Source organism: Diabrotica virgifera, chromosome 3, assembly GCF_917563875.1.
Source record: "Diabrotica virgifera virgifera chromosome 3, PGI_DIABVI_V3a".
Lineage (NCBI taxonomy): Eukaryota > Metazoa > Arthropoda > Insecta > Coleoptera > Chrysomelidae > Diabrotica > Diabrotica virgifera.
In genome coordinates this window covers 45749145-45775204 of record NC_065445.1, presented here as the reverse complement: position 1 = coordinate 45775204, position 26060 = coordinate 45749145, and the positions used below count along the sequence as shown (strand labels likewise).

The window sequence follows — 26060 nt, the reverse complement described above, 5'->3', positions numbered from 1 at the left end:
TTACTCGGGTAATCCTCTAATAAACTTTACCCGTAACAAATACACTACATTTTGTACAAAAGCAATCAATTCCACTACAAATCGTGAAGTGTTTTCAATCCACTCAAATTTTTTTAAACTAAATATTTTGCGATAAAAATTATATATATATAAAGTGTAGAGAAATTCTAAGTAACATATCTGTTATCAAAATGAAGCTATTTATATTAATATGTTTAATTGCACTATGGTAAGTTTATCGTTTATAAATTTTTGTTGTTAAATATCAAAAATTTATTTTTAATTTGCGTTATTAGGTTTATTTTTTTGTTAATAAAACAGCAGATCGTACTATATTTCTACGGTTTACTGTATTTTTAGTTTTTTTTTCGATTTTATGGGTTTTATTTCGTACCATATTTATTAATTATTTTTGTTTCTTCTTCTTTACGTACCATCTCCTCTAAGGAGGTTGGTAATCATCACAGCTATTTTCACTTTTGAGGTTGCAGCTCTAAACAAGTCGATGGAGCTGAAAGTATACCACTTTCTCAGATTGTAAAGCCAGGATATGCGTCTTCTTCCAATACTTCGTTTTCCCTGTATTTTCCCTGCATTATGGTTGGTAGCAACACATAATAATCCCCTCTCATAACGTGGCCGAGATATAGTAGCTTTCTTATGTTAATCGTATTCATGAGTTTCTTTTCCTTTTTCATTTTTTAAAAACATCAACATTTGTTATTCGGTTTACCCAACATATTTTTAATATTTTCCGGTAGGTCCACGTCTCGAATGCATCAAGTCGATCGCTTATTTCTTTCTTTAAGATCCTGGCCTACACCGCATACAGAAGCACGGAAAACACATATGAACGTAATATTATTATTTTGAGTAGTTGCAAACTAAAGTCTCGAATACATAATACTTTTCTCGTCTTATTAAATGTTGCTCTAGTTCCTCTACTCGTTATTTTCATAGATAATAGTTGTACCAATATATGTATGTTTTAACTTTTTCTATTACTCCTCTTATGTGGGGTGCCAATTATTTTTGTTTCTACTTTGTCCTTATTATTTATAAAACCATCTGTTATTGATCGGATTTAGCAGTAGCCTCGCTTACCGATTATGGTGCTGCGATATTAAAAAAGACATTCGTTCTAGAAAATCTATCCCATTTTTAGGCATCAAATTTTAGCGCGACGCAGCCATTAGTGTATTTTTGGTATATTTTGGGATAGTATCGTAAAGTGATGTTGCGTGAATTGACAGAGGCCACAAAAATTGAAAATAGTTCGCAAGAAGAGCTCACTAGTCATATTTCAAACGAAGTTTTAAATATGAAAAATTATCCTACCGATGAGTGATTAAAATTATAACACTAAATCCTGAACAAAATTATAACACTAGCAGAAGAACAATAACGTCTTAGGTGGGAAAGATTATACACAGAAGCTATATTAATCATAAGAGAAATCATTATAATGCAACAAACCTGCATACTTATCTTTCGTGGACCTTCAGAAGGAATTTGACAGGATTAAAGGACCTTATCCACTTATTGTACGTAGGAAAGATACCTCTAGGAATAATCGAAGCTATTAAAAATATCTACGAGGGGATAAGACAGGGAGATTACCTGAGTCCTCCGTTGTTTAACCTGATCATGGATGAAATAATAAAAAAAGTAAGAACTAAAAAAGTTTATAAAATGGGTGAAAAATAACCTAACATCTGATATGCAGATGATACGGTACTTATCTCTACGGTATATTACTAGGTTAATCTCCCCAAAAAAGACAAAATGCATGGTTATAAGAGGGGTATAGAATCAAAACTCGCTTTATCCAAAATTTCGTTTGCCACAAATCGCGAAAAACTTGTAAAAAACAAGCCATTACAGTTATCACACGGATTTAAATTTCACATTATAGAATTTAATCATAGAAATTGATATTACATATTGAGTGAAATTAAACTTTCGTCAATAATTAAATAATTGGCATTTTTGTTTGGAAAAAGCGAGTTTTGAAGCAAACTTTTGGAGAAAGCAAGTTTTGAAACAAACTCGTTAAGAGAAAGCAAGTTTTGAAACGATTCCCTTTTTTGGAAATGGAATTTTACAACTTTTGGTTTTTGCCAATTTTAATAGAATAAAAGTAATTAGCTTGATAGTAGTACAAGAAATCTTATCGGTTCCAATGACGGTATAGTTCTTGGAAAATCATGCTTATTACCGTAATTTTCTCAACTTTCAGGTTTCTTTCTTCTTAGTTTTTCTCCATTCATTTTGCGTCGATGTTCTCTTCGTTGCCTTTTTACCAGGTCCTACAGGAGTCACTTGAACATCCATTACAAATAGAAGAAAAATATTACTATAATGCTACTTATTTTAAAAGAAGAAACTATGCAAATAAACAGTATTATAAGTTAATAGCTAATAAAGCTAATAAACAAACATTGATGTTGCATTAGACAAATAGAGTGATTAAATCTGTGTGGGTTCCCTCCACTCACTTTACACGCCTCCTATTGGTCGGTTGGAGAAAGACGGGTTTCACGCAGAATTGTCATAGGAGAAAGACGGGTTTGATTGAAAAGTCAACTTCTAACATTGAATTTTTATTGGATAAAGCTAGTTTGGAGTCAAAATTAGTCTGGATTCGTGTAGGGTAAAACAAATAGATTCAGGAAATATAAACAATTCAATTTCGGCCATCGATGGAGAAAGCGAGTTTTGATTCTATACCCTTCAAAGATAAAATCTGCTAAGATTAAATTAGAACTGGAGGTTCAGATAACAAGTGGTGGAGTTTAAATACCTAATATACCTCACACTATCTAGCTACAGAAAGTTCGAGACCGTACTAGAAGATCAAGTGAATACAGCAAAAAATAGAGCCACTGGTTGCCTGAATGAAACAATATGGAGCAATAAATGCATAATTTACAAAAAAAAGTCATCAGAAAAATAATGACATACCCGGCTGAAGGACTTGATGATAAATAGGAGAGTGGAATGAAACGATCATATAAGCCAAATGATAACAAATAGTGTATTAAAGACGGTGAGATATGGTTCCCCAATAGGAAGACGATCAGTGGGAAAACCACGAAAACGATGGAACGACAACTTACTAGAGGCACATTATTTGAAAAACATACATACAATCCTGTCTATACAAAAATAAAAAGAAGAAGACTCTTAGCTAATCCTCATGTACCTTTTAGAATCTTTAAATACCTGTTATGATTTTTTCAGCTTTTTTCCTAATTTCCTTAAATATTGAGTGAGCTAAACTGTGGACATTACAAATGTTTTCAAAATTACTAGTGCAGTCATTGAAGCTTTTTAGCTGAGAATTTTTTACTATAAACCGATTTACATGAAATTTTGGAATTAGGCTTATCCTACCCTTAACTTCAAAAGTGATATTGACCCGAACTCCGTTTTCACCCTGGGGTGGTTACCACCCCTTTCTTGTGGTGGATTTTTTTTTAAATAATATCAGATATAGATAGTAGACCTTATTTTAAGCAGCAAGTTGAAGTTGTATAAAGTTTTTTCAAAAACCCAATACTTTTCAAGTTATTGGCAATTGAAAATTCGGAATTTCCTCACGATTTTCAACAGTTTTTTTGCAAATATCTCCAAAAATATGCATTTAACTATAATATTATAATATATAAAACTGTAGCAGATAAAAAAATGAACAAATTGGTTTTTTAAAGAGTGTTCTACTAAGTGCAATATTAGGCGAGATATTGAAGATCAAATCCGTTTTTTATTTTGTGTGAAATTTAATCGATATATTCAATGCCATCTAGCGGAGAGCGAATAAATTTTATGCATACTAATGAGAAAGGATTTTATAGTGCTTAAAATAAGCTTTAAAATGAGCAGTTACAAGTCTTTATTACGTAAAATGAGTGAGCTGTATAGAGAAAAAGAATATCTAATGTTTTTTTATTTAAATCAATGGATTTCATAAGTGCCATTTTCACCAAAATTAAAATTAACGGTATTCCGTCTAGACTCAACTTTAATATAAAGAGTTTGATAGATAATTTCTAGCAGTTTCGCTGCTTTAGAACACATATTTTTTGAAAAAACTACGACTTTTAGAAAAAAAAATTTCGAATTAAAAGAAAAACCACTTTCTCTTCATAATATCTCAAAAATAATGAAAGATACGTAAAAAAGTGTAATAATAAAAAAATAGGTGTTTTTGACAAAAATTTTGGTTTGTTTGTTTTTCCTCTCACACAAAGAAGAGCGCGCGGTAGCGCAACCACAGTCTCTCTCGAGCCTTTTAACCCTTCACCGTTTCAAAATAAAAGGTTTTTCGCTACATATTATATAGAAAAAAGTTGTAGCTATTTTAATTACCTTTAAAATGATTTTTTATAAGTTGTGATAGCTTCAAAATTGAAGTAGTTATGACACAAAAACTAAATCATACATATTCAATGTTTTAATTTAGGGGTAGTTTTAAGGGTTATTGAACTTGAGCATATGATTTTCCAGCATAGCTTTTTCGAGAACGTGGAACGATATTTAAATCATTTTTAGTTTATCAAGAAATTTTTTATACAATTTTTAATCGAGGGGTCGATTTTAAGGGTTGAAAGGGGTTAACAATTAAACAATTAAGATCGTAAAATATTATTTACTCTATATTTAAGTCTTCTTGTCAAACCAAATTAATTTTTTATAAATTTTTTCTATTTAGGGGTTGTTTTTAAGGGTTGAAAGGGGGATAACAATATGATAATTAAAATAGAGAACGTAAAATATCATTTTTACTCTATATTTAAATCTTTTTAGGTCATACTAAAAATTAATTTTTTGTAAATTTTTTCAATTTAGGGGTTGTTTTCAAGGGTCGCACGGATTTCAAGTGGATGAAAATGAGTTTAGAATTGGGTTATTGTGCTAGAAAACACTTCACAATGTCACTCTTTATTATTAAACACGTTTTCTGGCGATAAAATGGCTCAATGTCAATTTTTCCATTAAGGGGTTGTTTTCACCCCTTAAAAATAAAAAACGGAGTTCGGGTCAATATCACTTTTGAAGCTAAGGGTAAGATAAGCCTAATTTCAAAATTTCATGTAAATCGGTTAATAGTAAAAAATTTAGGAGGTAAATACCTATTTTACGCTTTAATGACTATACTATACCTTTTTATTACCTTTCCTTACGTTCCGCTGTTAAGCTTCACTGACTTATTTTATATTTAGACATGCCAAAAATTTTAGTTTTAGTGCCAATGCAAAAGATCCCATAAACAACAGAAGATTCCCAAAGACATTTAAAGTTGGTGTTGCTAATGCCGCGCCTCAAATTGAAGGAGCATGGAACACCGACGGTAAAGGAGAAACGATATGGGACCATTTTGCTCACACTCAGCCAGAAAAATTCATAGACCGATCTACACCCGATGTTGCTTGTAATTCTTATTATCAGTACAAAGAGGATATTGCTATGGTAAAAGAAATGGGTTTGGATCATTACCGACTTTCCATTGCTTGGTCAAGAATTCTTCCTACTGGTTATTTAGATAGTCTTAATCAGTTAGGTAAGTTACATCCTATATCTCTAAAATAATATAAAAAATTCTTCCTATCCTTTTTAATCTTTTAACTAATATGAAAATTTGTTTTATGGTTATTTAATCTGGGACTGATACTTAGATCTTTCACCAACTATCGTTTCTTTGTTTCTCATCTTTTTTATGAAATTTGCATAATTTATTACTTTTTATTACTTCTTTCGCACAATATTCTGCACACATCTTCGTCCACGATTCTACACCATAACAAATGACAGACAACACGTAGTATCAGAGCATTCTTACTTTTACACCAATAGAGACATTGTAGCTCTTGAAGAGTCCCCTCATCCGGTTGAAGGTGGATCTAGCTTTTCCAATGACTGCTTTTATCTCCTGTTTTTTGGTCCATTCTTCAGTTATTATACTGCCAAAATAGTGCGTTACTTTTTCTACTGCGTTTGGTTGATGTTATTATTATTAGTTTTGTCTTCTTTGCGTTTATATTGGGTCTGCATATTGAGTCTGAATCATTGTTGACTGCAATATGTGATTTCGTTCGTAAGGATGTGTAAATCTTCTAGGTTATCTATCGGATGTTATTTATTGGCTTTAAATACCTTATAGACAGACTGTCTAAAAACAAAGCATATATGGCCTTCATAGACCTGGAAAAGGCATTCGACAGGGTGAAACGACAACTGTGTGGGACAGCTTGATAGGAAGAGGGGTTGACGATAAACTAGTTGAAATCATCAAAAGTCTTTATAAAAGAAATAGGAACTACATAATACATAAAAACATGAAATCAACAGAATTCGAAACAACTGAAGGACTAAGGCAAGGAAGTGTCATGAGCCCAACCCTCTTCAACATCTTTATGGACGAAATCCAAGAAATGAAAGAGTGCACACCGCAACTAAAGAAATTGCATGTAGGGTGCAGGAATCTCCATAGCGTAACCATTTCGGAATAAGCATTCGCAGATGATGCCGTTGTTATCCCAGAAAAAAAAAAGAAGACCTGCAAAATAACCTGAAGGCGTGGAATCACGCATTATATAAACAGGGTATGAAGATAAATACACATAAGACGAAGACCATGGCAATATCGCAAGAACCAGTCGTAATAAATATACAAATTAATGAAGAGGAAATAGAACAAATAAACCATTTCCAATACTTAGGCGTTACAATTGAAAATAGTGGAAGGCAAGGCAAAGGTGTTGAAGAGAGAATTAGTAAAACATCAGAACTATTTCATGCAATAAAAAATAGCTTCTTAAACAAGAAAGAAATCACAAGAAAAACCAAACTAACTGTATTCAACACCATATATAGACCAGTGCTTACATACGGCTGTGAATCATGGATACTAACAAGAAAACTAAAGAGTAAGATACAAGCCCTAGAAATGAAGTATTTACGAAGAGTTAGAGGAGTGACAATGAGAGACAGAATGAGAAACACACATATAAGCACAGATCTTAAGGCAAAATCAGTACCGACTTGAATATATTGAAGAAAAACCACTAATTTGGTGGGGACACATGAAAAGAATGAAAGACAACATACCGGTGAAGAAAACATGGAAAGCTAGGATACAAAAGAAAAGAAATACAGGAAGACCTAGAGAAAATTGGGATACAGTATTCGCTAAAATCATCCAAAGGAAGGGGAAAACAATAGCAAAAGCAATCAGATTAGCATACAATAAGAAACAATGGTCAACATTTGTACACACGTGAAAAGACGTGTCAGTCCCGATACTGAAAATAAAAGGGACTTAAGCCTAATTGCACCAACAGATCTTAAGCTCCAGCTTAGCTAAGCTCTGTTTATAGATTGGACCATCGGAAGTATCACTTACGTTGCACCATAATTTTGGATTCTTATCTTGTTATGAAGTATATCTATTATTATATTATGATATTCCTATTATATTTTATTGTAATTATATTACAATAGTTCTTATGATATTCTCGGCTTAAGCCTAAGATCTGTTGGTGCAACCAGGCATTAAAAGGCTATATATAGGGTGTCCCAAAAGTAGCGGAACGGTCGAATATTTCGCGAACTAAACATCGGATCGAAAAACTGAAAAATACGTTTTCAATCATTTTCAAAAATATATCCAACGACACCAAACACCAACCCCCACTACACCCCTTGGAGGTGGGGTGGGGGGTAACTTTAAAATCTCAAATGGAAACCCCTAGTTTTTCTTGCAGATTTGGATTCGTTACGTAAAAGTAAGCAACTTTTATTCAAGGCATTTTTTCGAACTGTGGATAGATGGCGCTATAATTGGGAAAAACGATTTATCCTGATACCATAGGTAAATTATAGAAACGGTCTAATATCTCGAGAAATACACTTCCAAATGAGAAACCAAAAAACAGGTTTTTTATATTTTTCAAAACCCTATCGATAAACATCAAAAATGACCCTCCAACCCACCCCCTGGAGACGGGGTGGGGGATAAATTTAAAATCTTAAATAGCAACCCCACTTTTTATTGCAGATTCGAATTCGTCATGAAAAATTAAGCAACATTTATTCGAAACATTTTTTAAAATTGCTGATAGATGGCGCTAATAAATCGTATTTTTCCAATTAAAGCGCCATCTATCAAGAATTCTAAAAAATGTTTCGAATAAATGTTGCTTAATTTTTCATGACGAATCCGAATCTGTAATAAAAAGTGGGGGTTGTTATTTAAGATTTTAAAGTTACCCCCTACCCCACCTCCAGGGGGTGGGTTGGAGGGTCATGTTTAGTGCTATTCGATAGGTTTTCGAAAAGTATTAAAAACCTTTTTTTTTGGTTTCTCATTTGGAAGTTTATTTCTCGAGATATTAGACCGTTTCTATAATTTACCTATGGTATCAGGATAAATCGTTTTTCCCAATTATGGCGCCATCTATCCAGAGTTCGAAAAAATGTCTTGAATAAAAGTTGCTTACTTTTACGTAACGAATCCAAATCTGCAAGCAAAACTAGGGGTTTCCATTTGAGATTTCAAAGTTACCCTCCACCCCACCTCCAGGGGGTGTAGTGGGGGTTGGTGTTTGGTGTCATTGGATAGATTTTTGAAAATGATTGAACACGTATTTTTCAGTTTTTCGATCTGATGTTTAGTTCGCGAAATATTCGACCGTTCCACTACTTTTGGGACACCCTGTATAATACCTTATACTACTATCATTAAAATACTTACTACCACGAGTGTATGCAAAAGTAATATTGGTATCGTATAGCCACTATATAATACTTTATTATGTACTTTAATTAAATGCCGTTCTATGTTATATTAAATTCATTAACTTCACTTTTATTTTTTAAGGTGTCCAGTACTACAAGAACGTTTTTAAAGAGCTGAAAAAGAACAATATAGAACCTCTAGTAACCTTATACCATTGGGATCTACCTCAACCACTTCAAGACCAAATGAACGGATGGATAAATGAGACCATCATTGACATCTTCGCCGATTATTGTAAACTGTGCTTCGAGCTCTTTGGAGATGATGTTAAATGGTGGATTACCATTAATGAACCCAAACAAGTTTGTCAAGCTGGTTATGGCTCCGGAGCATTTGCACCTGGTATTGTCTCCAATGGAATTATGGATTACGTCTGTACGAAAAATGTACTTCTTGCGCATGCTAAAGCTTGGCATATTTATGATGAACAGTTTAGAGAAAAAAATAAAGGTAATATTTTAAGTAGTTTGGAAAAAATATTCATATTCACTCTTATATGTATATGCATCGTTATCTTGTCTAGGAGCTCTTCGATCTTCGTTTTCGCCTTCAAAGTCTATTCCATTACAGTAATAGCAAATAATAAAAAATATACTCTCCTATATACTGTATACACTCTATATATACTTCTCCTATATACTCTATATTATATAATTAACGTTTATGCTCTTTGGTAATAATTACTTTTTTCATTAACTTAAGCCTTCATTTTGGAAAATTAAGTGCCTTAGCCTGACACAGTCTACGGTCCACTGTAACTCTTGTTATATTTAGAAATTGCTGAGTCCTTGAGGACACTCCAAACTTAAAATATAGGATACATATATTCGCCTGTAAAAAACTAGGCGAAACACCTTGAAACCTACTAAAAACATGTTTTTTCACGGTTTTTAGAGGTTTTTAACGCGTTTTTGAGGAGTTAATTATATTTTTTGAGATCGAAAAAACCTGAATCAATTTTTTTATTTCTAGACGTTTTATATGTTTAAAAAATTAGACTCAATTTTAGCCCTCCACCCCCACCCTACAACGTCATTTTACCACAAAAAAATCACACGAATAATTGTTAAGGCTTTTATAAAAAAACTTCTATATTCTTTATATTATATTCGTAGGTTGAGTGTACCTACATATTCTTAAATTCAATATCGACTTTTTTGTTTTTCGAAAAATCATTTAACTTTTTTTTAAGATTATTTCTGATTTTTTCCACATTTTTCCGTTAGGGGCGCAATCTTCAAAAACCCAAAAAACTGGTTTCTTTTGGTTCATTTTGCATTAGTAGATATTTAATCCATTTTACAGACTATAAAATAAATAAAATTAAGTTATTTTTTATAGTTTATATGTAACTTAAAGTAACTGAGTCTTTTAGCATATTCAAAAATTGAGCAAAACACCTTTAAACCGTTTAGGTCTGGATCCTTCGTACCAAAAAAGTTGATTAATAGCAAGCTGAAAATTTGTTAATAGTTAAGAGTGTCTAGTTTGACCAACTTTGATATATGAGAACACTGGAACAGGGGAAGTTTTAATTGTGGAACAGGTTAAAAATTTGGAACGTAAGACTACAAAAACGTCAGAGGTATTTTGTCGGACAGAATTTCCAATTGATTTGTTATACTCTCATGCAAAAATCGAACTGCTATATATTACTAACCAACATGATTCCTGTCATTTGACATGTTCTTGGTGTTCCACTCATTAAAATGCCCAGTTGGTGGTAAAAACCAGTCTGATTTTTCATGAGTGTTTAATGAAAGGGCAACAAATTAATTGGAAGTTCTGTCCGACAAAATACATCTGACGTTTTCGTTGTCTGATGTTCCAAATTTTTAACCTGTTCCACCATTAAAACTTCCCTGTCTTAGTGTTCCGATATATCAAAGTTTGTCCGACTAGACACCGTTAAGCTATTAACAAATTTTCACCTTGCTATTGATCAACTTTTTTCTTACGCGGGATCCAGACCTATCAAGAAATATGTTTTTCTAGGTTTTTAAGGATTTTTGCAAGTTTGTGGCTAACATTCGGATTTATTGATTTATTACATCTTGCTATGCTCTTCTTAATTTTTTTGACAAAAAGTATATTTTGCTAGTGATGAAGATAATTTCCGAGTCATTCCAATTTTTTTATTTCTTATTTGTTCCTTAAATAAAAACCCCTAAACCAGTTTTTCGGGATTTTGAAGCTGTCACAATCTACGGAAAGATCTGTAAAAAATCAGAAATGTATTTTTTGATAAAATGCACAAAATAAAAATTTAAACCTGCAGCCAAAATCACCAAAAATAATTTATATGGTTCTATAAAATGCAGACAAGCTTTTTAAAAGCCTCAACTATGCGTGTTTTCTTCTTCTTCTTCAGCCTTAAGTAATCCAACTTTGGACATAGGCCTACCCCAATTTAATCCAGTGTTGTCTATTTTGCGCCATGTGTTTCCAGCTGTCACTTTTTTTAAATTTCTAAATTGACTGAAACACACCGAAAAAAAAAAATATAATAATAATAGAACTGAAAAAAATAACGTTTTTTGAGGTAGAGGCAGGGGTAGGGGAATGTTGGGCTAAAATTGCGCTGAATCTTATTTTTTGATCACATAAAACGTAAAAAAATTGAATTCTGGGAGTACGGATATTTCGCATATCTTAACAGGGAGCTTCCTTAAATCGCGTACATTCTGATGTATTGCATCTTGCTACGGTCTTCTTATTTTTTGTTCAAAAAGCACACTTTTTTAGTGACGAAGACAATTTAAATCGAGTCACTCTGACTTTTTCATTTCTTATTAATCTCATAAATAAATAAAAGACATTATCATTCACCATGTTAAAGAAATATATTTTAAAATATTTTCAATATACACAGTGGGCCAAATAAAAGTATCCACCTCGATTTTTGGCAGTATTTATTAGATATTAAGGAAATGCCGAAACAGGTCGATTTTTGATATAAGGGGACACATTTTTACGGTATATACATCTGTCATTTGTCAACTCCCTCCCTTCCACTTCCCCCACCCCTTATTTTTAAATAGGGAATAGGGGTCGTGTGCTAGCTCATTTGAAAGGTTATTCAATTCTCTATTCAGTAATATTAACATTGACATAATTATTTGTACAGGGTTTCCAAGAAAAATTATTTTAAATTAAATTAATTGACACAAAAAGAAGAATGTATGTAATTTATTTAACTTAAAATACATTCTACTGCTGACAGAAAACAGAAAAAATGTTTATTTGATAAATAAATATTGTTTGTTGCTCAAATTGCAATATTCAACCTACCAAGAGGCAGATGGGTGGCAGCTTGAATATTGAAATTAAGCAAAAAGCAATGTTTATTTATCAAAAAACATTTTTTTTTGTTTTGTGACAGCAGTAGAATGTATTTTGAATTAAATAAATTACATACATTGTTCTTTTTATGTCAATTAATTTAATTTAAAATAATTTTTCTTGGACACCCTGTACAAGTAATTTTGCCATTGTTAATATTACTGAATAGAGAATTGAATAACGTTTCAAATGAGCTAGCACACGACCCCTATTCCCTATTTAAAAATAAGGGGTAGGGGATGTGGAAGGGAGGGGGTTGACAAATGACAGTTGTATGTACCGTAAAAATGTGTCCCCTTAGATCAAAAATCGACATGTTTCGGCATTTTCTTAAAATCTAATAAATACTGCCAAAAATCGAGGTGGATCCTTTTATTTGGCCCACTCTGTATAGTGCTATACATAGTGTAGAAAAATAGTTAGTTTTGGTGTTTTTCGTTTAGATAGTGATTTATTGCAAACTTTTTAATTGTTTAAATTTTTAAACTTTTTCAATATTTGTAGGACAAGTCGCTATGGTTATCGATGCTACCTGGTATGAACCAGGCAGCGACAATCAAGAGGATAAAGATGCCGCAGAAAGGGCTCAGCAATTTGATGTAAGTATAGGTAAAAACTTTCAAAGGAGTAAAAATTTCGTGTGTAAAGTTTTGTTTAAAAACTTTAAAATCATCCAAATAAAATCCATCCATTTAAAGTCATCCGACGCCCTGAAGGGCAATAAGGATTATGCGAAAGAAGAAAATTATCCAAATGGATAACAAAATTTTCAGAACGTTTTCGGTCTTATCAAACCATCATCAACATTCTACTCTTAGTTGAAACTAACCTACTTTCTTGTTTATAAAACCTTAGTGTTAAAAATGTTTGTGATGTTAAAAGTAACAATTTAATCAAAACTAGATCGATGTTATTAAATTCACTTAAAAAGATCATAAATATCCCTGCTCTAAAAATTAAGAAAAATTATAGCTATTAGTGATAGAGACTAACTGAACTGAACTTAGTTGAATCTGAGATCTAAATACCACTATAGGAATTAAACCGTAACTTTAAGAATTAAATGTCAACACACCCAATACGTAAAAAGTAATCGTGAACTGAAAGAGAATTTTGGTTTCTCGTCTCTAATTTTTAATCAATACCATAAAAGAATATTATTTAGCGAAGCTTAATTAGAAAATACATTCTACAATAGGGTACCGGTTAAACTACATCATACTACATTGATTCGGTCTGTGTCAATCGTCTTGACAAGTACCCCTTTAGTTATTCGAGCAGCGAATCTATACTGCTTTTAAGTACTAATAATAAAAACCATTAACATAGACCTTGTGTCTCTTTACAAAAGTATATTGTAATAAATAACTATACTTTGTCTAATATACTTACCGTTGCACGTCATCCGCGTTATAGCCCGAGACGTCACATGACACCAACACGAAATATATAGGCGGTAGGTGTGTTCTCTTTTAGAATCATTTTGCCGAATACACTGGAATTACAGCCACTAGACGTATTTTATTATATACGCGTAGAAATAATATTTGAAGATTTCTATTAAAGTTAACTTAAAGAAATACACAATAATATATTTCATTTAATTTGGATAAATGGATTATACATAAAACGTTTTTATGAAGCACATTTGTTCGGAACAAACTGTGACTGTAATCGAACGAATGTGATATTTTGGCATAAATTGGTAACATTTATTTGACAGTTGCGGGTTGCGGTGATGACACTTCATATTTGTTTTTATTCTTTACTATAAGTATTTTTTTATTATATTTATTGTTCTTATCATTTACTTTAACGTGAGATTATAACTTATTTCTAGTTCTCTATTTCTAAAATTTTTATTTATTTACATTGTATATTAATTTGTTTTGTTGTATAATCCACTTCCGCAAAAATTATGTGATATATTTGATTTAAAATCAATTCAAGAATTTTCTGAAATTAGGCAACAATGTCAACTTAGATCTCTGACGTAGATAATGAAAGGCAACGGTAAGTATATTAGACGAACTGTATGTAATTTTAATGACTATATATCAATTAGTGGGCTAATTTCATTTACTACACAGAATGTCACTGAAGATGATCTCATTAGATCAAAAACGTTCTGACGTTTTTCTTTAATCCACTTAGATGACTTTTTTAGAGTTATGTTAAATTTTATACTATTATATAAACCTAAGTCTTTACTTATATTTTATACTATATAAGTTTTCTATGATATTTTATTTTTGTGGTACCAAAATTGATATTCTTAGCAAAATTCAGCTATTAAGTTCGATTTTAGAGATCTGAACTTTGACGAATGGACTAATCTAATAAAATAAATTTTAATTTATAGATTGGAATTTATGGTAATCCATTATTTAACGGAGACTGGCCAGAAATAGTTAAGGAACGAGTAGCCTATCGCAGCAAGCTGGAGGGATTCACGGAATCACGTCTTCCAGCTTTTACAGAAGATGAAATTAAATACATTAAAGGCACATCCGACTATTTGGGTCTTAACCACTATTCAACATTACTTACAAACCATACAGCAGACGCTCCTATTGGTAGTCCTAGTTTTGATAACGACAAAAGCGTCCTCCTCTGGCACAGGGATGATTGGACCCAAGGAAGCGCTGATTGGTTCTTTGTAAGTATTATTAATATTCTAGAGTTGAAATCCTCATTGTCCTATTTTAATCCTTCTTCATCATCTAGCCCTCCACATCCAAAATTGAACATAGGCCTCCCCTAATTTCTTCCAATTCTGTCGGTCTTAGGCTTGCTGCAACCAATTCACAGCAATTTTTTTGACGTCGTCTGTCCAACGTGTAGGTGATCTACATCTACTTCTTCTGTCTGCTCTTGGTCTATAAAATGTTATTTTTTGGGTCTACCTCCCGTCCTTCAATCTGGTGCATGGTCCGCCCAATTTTACTTCAGCTATGCTATTCTCTCTATGATATTTGTGACTCTTGTCCTTCTAGATAGTAGGGATGGGAAAAACCTACCGGTTTAAACCTAAAACCGGTTTTTTACTTCACAATAACCGGTTTTACCGGTTGTTTTTTGTCCCGGTTATAACCGGTTTTTTCATTTTAAAGTAAAAACCGGTTATTAGGTTTTTACGGTGATTAGGATTAGGTTAGGTATTATTTTGGATCCCAATCATAATTATTATTCTCAAGTAATTTTTCCAAACAAAACCATAATTCAAATTATATTTTATTTTATAAAATACAGAAGCAAACTGAAAGTGCTATCTCACATCAGCCAGAAACAATTATTAAGTTTTATTATAATACTTCCTTGAAAATGTATTTGTAATCATAATATTTACATAAGAAGTGATCTGGTTGAATTAGACGCAAACATCATCTATTTTTCACACTTAACTCTTGACATTGAAAGTGGGTGAATGACTTTTTCTGATTACCAAAAATAATGCTCTGACTATGAGTATCGAATTACTGATTACGAATACGAATCTCCAAGAATTTCGCTACGTTTTCAAAACGATACACTCATACAGGAAGTATTAAATAAGTTAAAATGTACCTATTCTACAAATATACAAACGTGTTAAAAGTAATACATGTTCTTTCGATAGTACTAATTTTGATCATATTGATATCGAGTCGAATGGAGTATCGCAAACTAAAGTGTATTTATTGTAAATGTAACTTTGTAACCTATTGGATTAAAAAAACCGAAAACCGGTTTTTCCAAAAACCGTTTTTTTTGGCCGGTTATAACCGCCGTGTTAAACCGTAAGCAAAAAAAAACCGGTATAACCGAAAACCGGTGTTTTGTCAAAAACCGCTATCCTTACTAGATAGGGCGAAAACGGCGGGTTCGTTGGAAAAAATATTCCCATGGGATTTTTTTGCATAATCATATTCGTAAGACACCCCAGAATTAGGTTCAAGAAGTCGCCCACGCGAAAAGTGGTCCAAATTTTTTTTAACATTTTTTTAATCAAATTTCAATAATCAGTATTTTTGGCCATGACAAATTTGGTTTAGATTTTTCGGACCATTCCGGACATAAAATGTGTCTTGTAATTATTCTTTAAAGAAAACTTAAAATTTGAAAAACGCGAAAATGGCCATTTTTAAGACTTAATAACTCAGTTAAAAATTATTATTATGAAAGTCAAAAAGTAACTAAATCAAACTTAAAGCCCCCTTACATGATCCTGAAGAAATTTGTGTCATTAATTTATTACTAAGCTGTTATTTTTAGTTATTAATAATGAGCAGTAAGATCGTATTAACGCGGCTCTAAATGTGAGTGCGAGTGAGATGCGCCATTGGACTTCCTGAATGGCATCTCTTTCGCACTCATCATGGACGGCATCCTAATACGTGCATGGCGCTCATTATTATTACTTAAGAATATCAGCTTATTAATCAAATAATGACAAAAATTTCATCAGGATCTTGTAGGGGGGGGGGAGGCTTTAAACTTTGATTTAGTCACTTTTTGACTTTCATAGTTATAACTTCTAACCGAGTTATTAAGCCTTGAAAAACGCTATTTTTCGATTTATTTTTTAATTTTCAAATGCTTTTACCTCGACAACGATCAATTTTAGAGAAAAATTATAAGAGACCTTTTTTATCCAGAATGTTCCAAAAAACCTAACCTAAAAAAAATTGTCCGGGCCAAAAACATTGATTTTTTCTTTGGTTAAAAAAATTGTTAAAAAAAATTTGCACCACTTTTCGCGTGGGCGATTTCTTGAATCTTATTCTGGAATGTCTCGCGAATGTGGTTATGCAAAAAAGTCTCATGGGAATATTTTCTCCAAAGAACCCGCCGTTTTCGCCTTGTCTATTGCGATTTCTTCGATTCTAACCCTGTCTCTGAGATTCAATTCAAGTATAGTGACTGTTTCATTATTCTTAGGCCACTCTAGGTTTGGTTGCTCTGGCTAGGGTTAACCATAGTGTTTCGACGCCGTAATTTATGACTGGAAGCACACATTGGTCGAACGTCTTCTTTTTCAGATAATTTGACATGTTGTTAGAGGTGTTGCCCTGGTAGAGGGCTTCTATTTCTTAGTGGGCCTCTTATTGTTCTTATTTATTGTCCTCTTGTTTATATAATTTTCTGGAAATGTATGGTCAAGCTATTTTCTTCTTTTTTAGAAAATTTATTTAAGTAATATTTTTTTCAATTGTTTATATTCTCTTTCAAACTCAACAGTTTCTTAGATATAAAATAAAAATGCTCATAATAGCTCATACTGGGGAAATTTCAGTGAAAATCACATATACTATGACAGTAAAAAATTGATGAAATCGAAATTATTAGACAAACAAACCAAAATAACTATCTACACGACAATAATTAGAATCGTAGTGACTTATGGATATAATGAGACCTTGGTAATAAAAAATAGATGAAGAGCAACAAATACATAGATTCCAGAGAAAGAAAATGAGAAAAATATATGGTCCGGTGCAATAGTGGACGGCTCTGGAAGAATAATTTTTGTTCTTGAAGATGTCTGATAGAGGGCTTCTATTTCTTAGTGGGCTTATTATTGTTCTTTATATTTATTGTCCTCTTGTTTATTTAATTTTCTGGAAATGTATGGTCAAGCTCTTTTCTTCTTTTTTGGAAAATTTATTTAAGTAATATTGTTTTCAATTGTTTATCTCCTCTTTCAAACTCAACAGTTTCTTAGATATAAAATAAAAATGCTCATAATAGCTCATACTGTGGGGAAATTTCAGTGAAAATCACATGATAGTAAAAAATTGATGACATCGAAATTATTAGACAAACAAACCAAAATAAGTATCTACACAACAATAATTAGAATGCTAGTGACTTATGGATATAATGAGAACTTGGTAATAAAAAGAAAAATGAAGAGCATAATATATTCTCGAAATATATTTCTATTCCAGAAATAATATATTCCAGAGAAAGAAAATGAGAAAAATATACGGTCCGGTGCCAAAAAAATATATTGACCAGATGGTCAATCTATTTTCTTCTTTTTTGGAAAATTTATTTAAGTAATATTTTTTTCAATTATTGTTTATCTTCTCTTTCAAACTCAACAGTTTCTTAAATATAAAATAAAAAAGCTGATAATAGCTCATAGGTACTGTGGGGAACTCTCAGTGAAAATCACATATTATACATATACTATGATAGTAAAAAATTGATGACATCGAAATTATTAGACAAACAAACCAAAATAACAATCTACACAACAATAATTAGAATCGTAGTGACTCATGGATATAATGAGACCTTGGTAATAATAAAAAAGATGAAGACCAACTTAATATATTCCAGAGAAAAAAATGAGAAAAATATATGGTCCGGTGCAATAGGGGGACGGCTCTTGAAGAGTCAGAAGAAACTGCAAGATTAATGAATTCAATGAAGGGCGCGATATTGTACTATTTTGTAAAAGTCAGAAGCTGTCATATGGCTGGGACAATATAAGAAGATGTGCATCAACAAAAATGTTGCAATGGAAGTCGACCAATTGGTGACTCTATATGGTACTGAAAACATCGTCAGACATATAAAAGCTAATCGGATAAGATGGGCAGGTCATGTAGTAAGATCAGAGGAAGACAGAGTGCTAAAGACAGTGTTCTTCGAGAGACCAGACGGTAGAAGATCAGTGGGCCGTCCCAGAAAAAGATGGAAGGATGATGTTGAAACCGATCTATCTAGGATTGGGGTACAACAATGGCAAATCGAAGCGCAAGATCTCAGACGATGGAGGGCCATAGTGGATGCGGCGAAGACTCACCCCGAGTTGTAAAGCCAGTCAAGAAGAAGAAGAAGGAAGTCGACATGAAGACGGAAGAAAGAACGACCCAGAACGGGATGGACGGATGACATGGAAGACGACCTGAAAACTGTGAACGTAAGACAATGAAGAAGAAGGGAAACAAATAGCACAATTAAGGCACATATCCCATTGTTTCAATAACCGATATATACCCTGCTTAAATAGTTCATGTGATTGCTACTTGAAGGATTATTTATGGTATTTTGTACTTCTTCATCCGACTGAAAACGAGTACATTTTAGGCTTTTTCAGTGGCCTAAAGACGTTACTGACAATCGCAAGGCGATAAATCCGGATTATATGGTGGTTGAAATTATTAATTTTTATATAAATAAATAAAACTTTCGTACGATAACTTAATTCATTTGAGTAGTTTTATTAACTTAATACACAACAATGAATACGGTTTTGCTAAGTGCGTAGAATATCCCCACCTTCCCTTACTTCAAATGTTTTGAATTATAAATACGTTTGAAAATTTTTTTAATAATTATTATATAAGATGATATAATTATTTTTAAGGACGTACCATGGGGTCTCAGGAAATTTTTAAACTGGTTGAAAAATACATACGGAAATCCAGAAATTGTCATAACTGAAAATGGTTTTGCAGATACAAATGGCACATTAGAAGATGACAACAGAATTACTTATCTGGAGGTAAGTGGTACTTATGGTAAAGTTAAAAAAAGATACATTTTTAAAATATCAAAAACATTATCGTTGAAATAGCCCCTTTTTTCTATAAATATTGTTTTCAAGAATTGGTATTTTAAAAAGTAATATAAATAAACTACAAAATTATGTATAAAAATTTGCTCATGATGATGTGACCGACGGATTCCAGCTTATATATAGCGACTGTTTTACAGCATCCTAGGCCGTTTATCGCAATGTTTTTTATTGTTTTCTATTTGACTGGGCGGAGCAGAGTGGTTTCAGAGCAGGAAGCTCGTGTATTGATAACCTGTTTTACATAAAAAAAAACTAATTGAAAAATCACTAGCATATGGGAGTCGACTACACCTACTATTTATAGATTTAAGGAAAGCCTATGACAGTGTACCGGTAAATAGATTTTGGGAATCCCTAATAGATAACAACGTACAATGTTCACCCACAATACATTAATGCGGTGAAGAGCTTTTACCAAGAAACCAGCAATTGTATAAAAACGGGAGATGGACACTCAGAATACTTTCAGGTTAACAAGGGTCTAAGAGAGGGATGCTGCCTCTCCCCTACCCTCTTCAAAATTTATATAAACACGGCTCTGAAGAAATAATTCAAAAAAAGTAAATAAAATGGGAGTACAAATAGAAGAGAGTATTCTAACTACTTTGTTATTTGCTGACGATCAGGTGGTTCTAGCAGAGAATGCAGAAGACGCTGCTTATATGGTTCGAAAACTGCTGGAGGAGTATGGAAAGTGGGGTCTGGAAATAAATACCAACAAAACAGAATACATGACACTCGGCTGCACCGGCGAAGATGTAGATTTAGCAGTAAAAATAATAAAAAACACCAAAGAATATAAAAATATCACAAGGAAAAATTCCTGTACTGGCTGTATACCATCAATCACAAAAAATAAAAACCCTATTTTGTAAAAGGTATATGTATTTAAAATCCCTAAAAAGGGCTGTATCACAAAACGTTTTCGGAATCAATATTCCATCATCAGTGTTATCACCTAAAATAAATATAACTCTATAAGTAAAACTAACGTGAGGTTAAATTTTGACAAAAGTAAAAAGAGTAGATAGTTATACTTACAGGTTTACATGCTTTAAGCCACCAAAATGTACGGGTAAAAACCCTTAAATTGATTTTAAACAGTTGGGGTTACATTATGTTATCTGATTTTGAAGGATGTTAAAAATATTTCCAGATTAACCCCTGGCATCACATGACATCAACCATATTGGTTGGAAAATTGTAGGTAGAACCTTACATGGCAGAGTTTAGGTGACAACTGATCGGAATGACCCCCGGAATGATGTCATTACCAGACTGACACCGCACCTTAACGGAATCTAATATGTGTAGTTAATTCAGCCAAAAGACAGCTTACCTAATAACATAATTTTCCATCTCATGTAATGATAATTGCCTACCCTAAAGAAAGTATTAATTCACTTCTGTTTGATTCTATAATTTTTAACTTTCATCCATCATACTTATTTAGGGTAAATTATTTTTAATCCCAACAAATATTTTTCACTACTGTTATTATGTATATATATTAACATAAAATTTATATTCTTTTGGCTGAATTAACTACACATATTAGATTCTGTCAAGGTGCGGTGTCAGTCTGGTAATGACATCCTTCCGGGGGTCATTCCGATCAGTTGTCACCTAAACTCTGCCATGTAAGTTTCTACCTACAATTTTCCAACCAATATGGTTGATGTCATGTGATGCCAGGGGATAATCTGGAAATATTTTTACATCCTTCAAAATCAGATAACATAGTGTAACCCCAACTGTTTAAAATCAATTTAAAGGTTTTTACCCGTACATTTTGGTGGCTTAAAGCATGTAAACCTGTAAGTATAACTATCTATTCTTTTTTTAATTTTGTCAAAATTTAACCTCACGTTTGTTTTACTTATAGAGTTATACTTATTTTAGGTGATGACACTGATGATGGAATATTGATTCCGAAAACGTTTTGTGATACAACCCTTTTTAGGGATTTTAAATACATACATTTTAAATAAATACATACATTTTAGATACAAAATAAGGTTTTTATTTTTTAAAGAATATAAAGACTTGGCAGTTATATTGACGGTAGATGGAAACGACGAAACAGATATACAACAAAAATGAGGTAGAGGAAGGGACATCACAAGTGAGATAAACCAATTACTTATGAGTAAAAATATACAAGAAAATACAAAAAAAAAACAACTATATACAACACTGATTGAAAGTACAGTTATATAAATATGGCTCAGAAGTCTGGAAAATAAGTAAGAAAATGCAGAATCGAATAAACGCAGTAGAGAAAAATTTTTGGCGAAGACACTGTAGGTTAACGTTACACGATCAAGTAAAAACAGATAGAATAAAAGAAATGGTGAAGGTAGAGACAACATTAACGGATACGATAGAGAGAAAACAACTTTCCTGGCACGGACACATGAAAAGAATGAATGGTGAGAGGTTACCGATTAAAACCTGGAAATGGGTCCCAAAAAAAGAAGAAAAAAATGGAAGACCAAAGAAGTCTTGGGAAAAAGGGATCAATATAGCCACGAATAGAAGAAATATAGAAATACATTCATGGCAAAACAGAAAACAATGGAAGAGGTGGATTCCAAAAGGGCTTAAGAGGAAACAGTAGCGATCAACAGGTAGCGAAAACGCGTTCCAAGATTGCGGCTGTAATTTTGAATATTTTTTCGAGATATTTGGCACACGTATTTGTAATATAATAAAGGATGGCGGTACAGAGCCCAATTTGAAAAATATATTAATATGTGGAAATTACTCTGTAATTAAATACAATATTAAAAAAACGAGCCTGTACCGCCATTAAGAAGAACAAAAAAATACACTTTCTTCAAATAAACTTTTTTATTCGATGCCTAGATTTTTTGTCATTTTGGAACTACTAATGAAATAAAAAATTTTAGTAGTTCCAAAATGACACAAAATCTAGGCATCGGATAAAACAAGTTTATTTGAAGAAAGTGTATTTTTTGTTCTTCTTAATGGCGGTACAGGCTCGTTTTTTAATATTGTATTTAATTACAGAGTAATTTCCACATATTAATATATTTTTCAAATTGGGCTCTGTACCGCCATTCTTTATTATATTACAAATACGTGTGCCAAATATCCCGAAAAAATATTCAAAATTACAGCCGCAATCTTGGAACGCGTTTTTGCTACCTGTTGATCGCTACTGTTTCCTCTTAAGTCTTTTTTTTTCACATTTTGAGGTTTTAGTTGGATCTAATTCTAGAGCATCATTTCTATCATTAGAAAAACAGTTCATGTCATAAAAGATTAAGTCAAGTATAGTATACAGATTACAAGTCAGTAATGTTTTCCAAAAGTGCTTTAGTCATGCTTTTTCTATGCAGTTGTGTCTCCCACATGAATTTTCCAAAAGTACTTAAGTTACTGACTTAAAGTCGTTTTGAAAAAAAAACAAATGTTTACCTTCTTAAAAGCCATGATTTTGTGTTCAAATCTTAATTTAAATTGTCTTGAAACAAGAATTTGAACCTCCAAATTACATGGCTGATTCTATTCCAAAGTAACATTTAATTATATTTTTAAAAATAGAAAAAATCCGTTCCTGAAAAATTTACTTTTTTGACTTAAGACCTTTTGGAGTCCACCTCTTCCATGGAAACCATTATGGTTTTCGACTTGCGATAAACGGCTTAGGACTCCAGCTTACGTCCCTTTTTATATTGACCAGCTGTCTTGTTTGTTTTACGGTGTTGCTTATTCAATAATAGAAATTATTTTAGGGTCATGTAAGTGCTTGCCTAGATGCTATCTATGAGGACAATGTAAATTTGACAGCTTACACAGTTTGGAGTATCATGGATGACTGGGAATGGACCGGTGGTTACACGTAAGTAGTACTTTTTCTTCTTCCGCCACGGAGGTCGGCAATCATCATAGCTATTCGGACTTTAGAGGCGGCCGCACTGAAAAGTTTATTTAATGTATATCCGTACCATTCCCTCAGGTTACGCATCCAAAATATGATACCTCTCCATATACTTCTTTTTTTTTTAATCTCTCCCTGCATAATCAATTGAAGCAAGTTGTATATCTCTCCACTTGTAATATGCCCGATATATTCCAAGTTTCTTGTTTTGGTGGTATGTATTTAAAATTGCCATTTCTTTATTCATCTTTCTCAGAACCTCTTTGTTGATGACGTGTTCTGTCCACGATATCCTCAGCATTCTTCTGTACACCCACAGCTCGAATTATTACCGTTTACTATTTTAAAATCTTTCCAAATGGAGCACAGTTCTTCTTTAATTCTGTTGAAGAATTCTCATCCACTGTCGATTTAAAGAATGCTAGGAGCTCCAAAGGCACAAAATATGTCAAGAAGAACTAATGCTACTTCGTCTGCTCGTTTAGTTTTCAACGGTTGTAATTGTACAAATTTTGTTAAGTGATCTTGGTAGACAAAAATTAATTTGAATTCATTATCTGCTTGGGCTTGAATATCATCCAAATCTATTTGACATCTACCAGTCATTTCTTTTGACAGTATAGGTTTTTGTAACTTAGATTACTTTCTGACAGGTTTCACACAGATCCAAATAGATCATGATTTCTACAGTTATGTCTTTTCTTTCAAAATTCTCGTTCTACCTCCATGCCCAATAGATAATATGATGTACAGTTCTATATGTAGGTAAGTTAAAACAAAACATGTTATGTCGGTAAAGAAAACACTTAAAACATAGGTAGGTATTAAACATGAAGCATCTGAAAAATCAGGATAGAAACACTTTTGGTGTCTCCTTAAACACTGCAGACTGTAGACTGATTACGCACGAAGTAAACAAAGGCATTACTCTTGCGTGGCGATCGTTATAATTTGAATTTCTTACTTTTACCAAGATCCTCTGGGAAATGTATCCAATTACCGGTAAAAGTAGGAAATAAAGGCTTTTTAAAGAATATTTTCCTACATTTACCGTCGACTGTGATAATTGTATACAATTACGGGTAATTTTGTACAATTACCAGATTATTTACTATTACCGTAACATATCCAAATAATGGCGCATGTAGGTTGGTTTGTTTCAGATCCTCTGGGAAATGTATCCAATTACCGGTAAAAGTAGGAAATAAAGGCTCTTTAAAGAATAATTTCCTACATTTACCGTCGACTGTGATAATTGTATACAATTACGGGTAATTTTGTACAATTACCAGATTATTTACTCTTACCGTAACACAATTACCGGTAAAAGTAGGAAATAAAGGCTTTTTAAAAAATATTTTCCTACATTTACCGTCGACTGTGGTAATTGTATACAATTACCTGTAATATTGTACAATTACCAGATTATCTACTATTACCGTAACATATCCAAATAATGGCGCATGTCTGTTTGTTTCAGATCCTCTGGGAAATGTATCCAATTACCGGTAAAAGTAGGAAATAAAGGCTCTTTAAAGAATGTTTTCCTACATTTACCGTCGACTGTGATAATTGTATACAATTACGGGTAATTTTGTACAATTACCAGATTATTTACTTTTACCGTAACACAATTACCGGTAAAAGTAGGAAATAAAGCTTTTTAAAGAATATTTTACTACATTTACCGTCGACTGTGGTAATTGTATACAATTACCGGTAATTTTGTACAATTACCAGATTATCTACTATTACCGTAACATATCCAAATAATGGCGCCTGTCTGTTTGTTTCAGATCCTCTGGGAAATGTTTCCAATTACCGGTAAAAGTAGGAAATAAAGGCTCTTTAAAGAATAATTTCCTACATTTACCGTCGACTGTGATAATTGTATACAATTACGGGTAATTTTGTACAATTACCAGATTATTTACTTTTACTGTAACACAATTACCGGTAAAAGTAGGAAATAAAGGCTTTTTAAAGAATATTTTCCTACATTTACCGTCGACTGTGGTAATTGTATACAATTACCGGTAATTTTGTACAATTACCAGATTATCTACTTTTATCGTAACATATCCAAATAATGGTGCATGTCTGTTTGTTTCAGATCTTTCTTGGGAATGTATAAAGTGGACTTTAATGACCCCAACAGAGCAAGGATAAAAAGAAAATCTGCAGATTACTTTACAAATGTTGTGAAAAATCGTTGTTTGGTAGAAGAAAGCCAATGTGTAGATTAGTTGAATAAATAGTTTAAGCAATTTTACTTGTTTTAGAATATAGAAGGATGTAAATAAATGCATATTATAATAAAGTTTTTAATTAAAAACAACTTTTTTAATAACAATTTTTGCTAAATTCTGAAATATAAAGGTACTTTACTCTTGAACGAAATTGATATTTTGACATCTTCTTCTTCTTCTTCTTCGTCT

At 32.3% G+C, this 26060-nt stretch overlaps 1 protein-coding gene across 1 annotated transcript; it reads left to right on the top strand.

Annotated features, from left to right (window-relative positions):
- LOC114342821 (myrosinase 1) lies at positions 1-25960 on the top strand. The gene is made up of 8 exons (XM_028293629.2): positions 1-229; positions 5244-5563; positions 8882-9250; positions 12647-12741; positions 14505-14801; positions 19503-19640; positions 23477-23583; positions 25736-25960. Exons 1-8 carry the CDS (start codon positions 192-194, stop codon positions 25866-25868), a joined length of 1497 nt encoding a protein of 498 aa, XP_028149430.2. The 5' UTR covers positions 1-191; the 3' UTR covers positions 25869-25960.
- Positions 25961-26060: the final 100 nt, after the last annotated feature.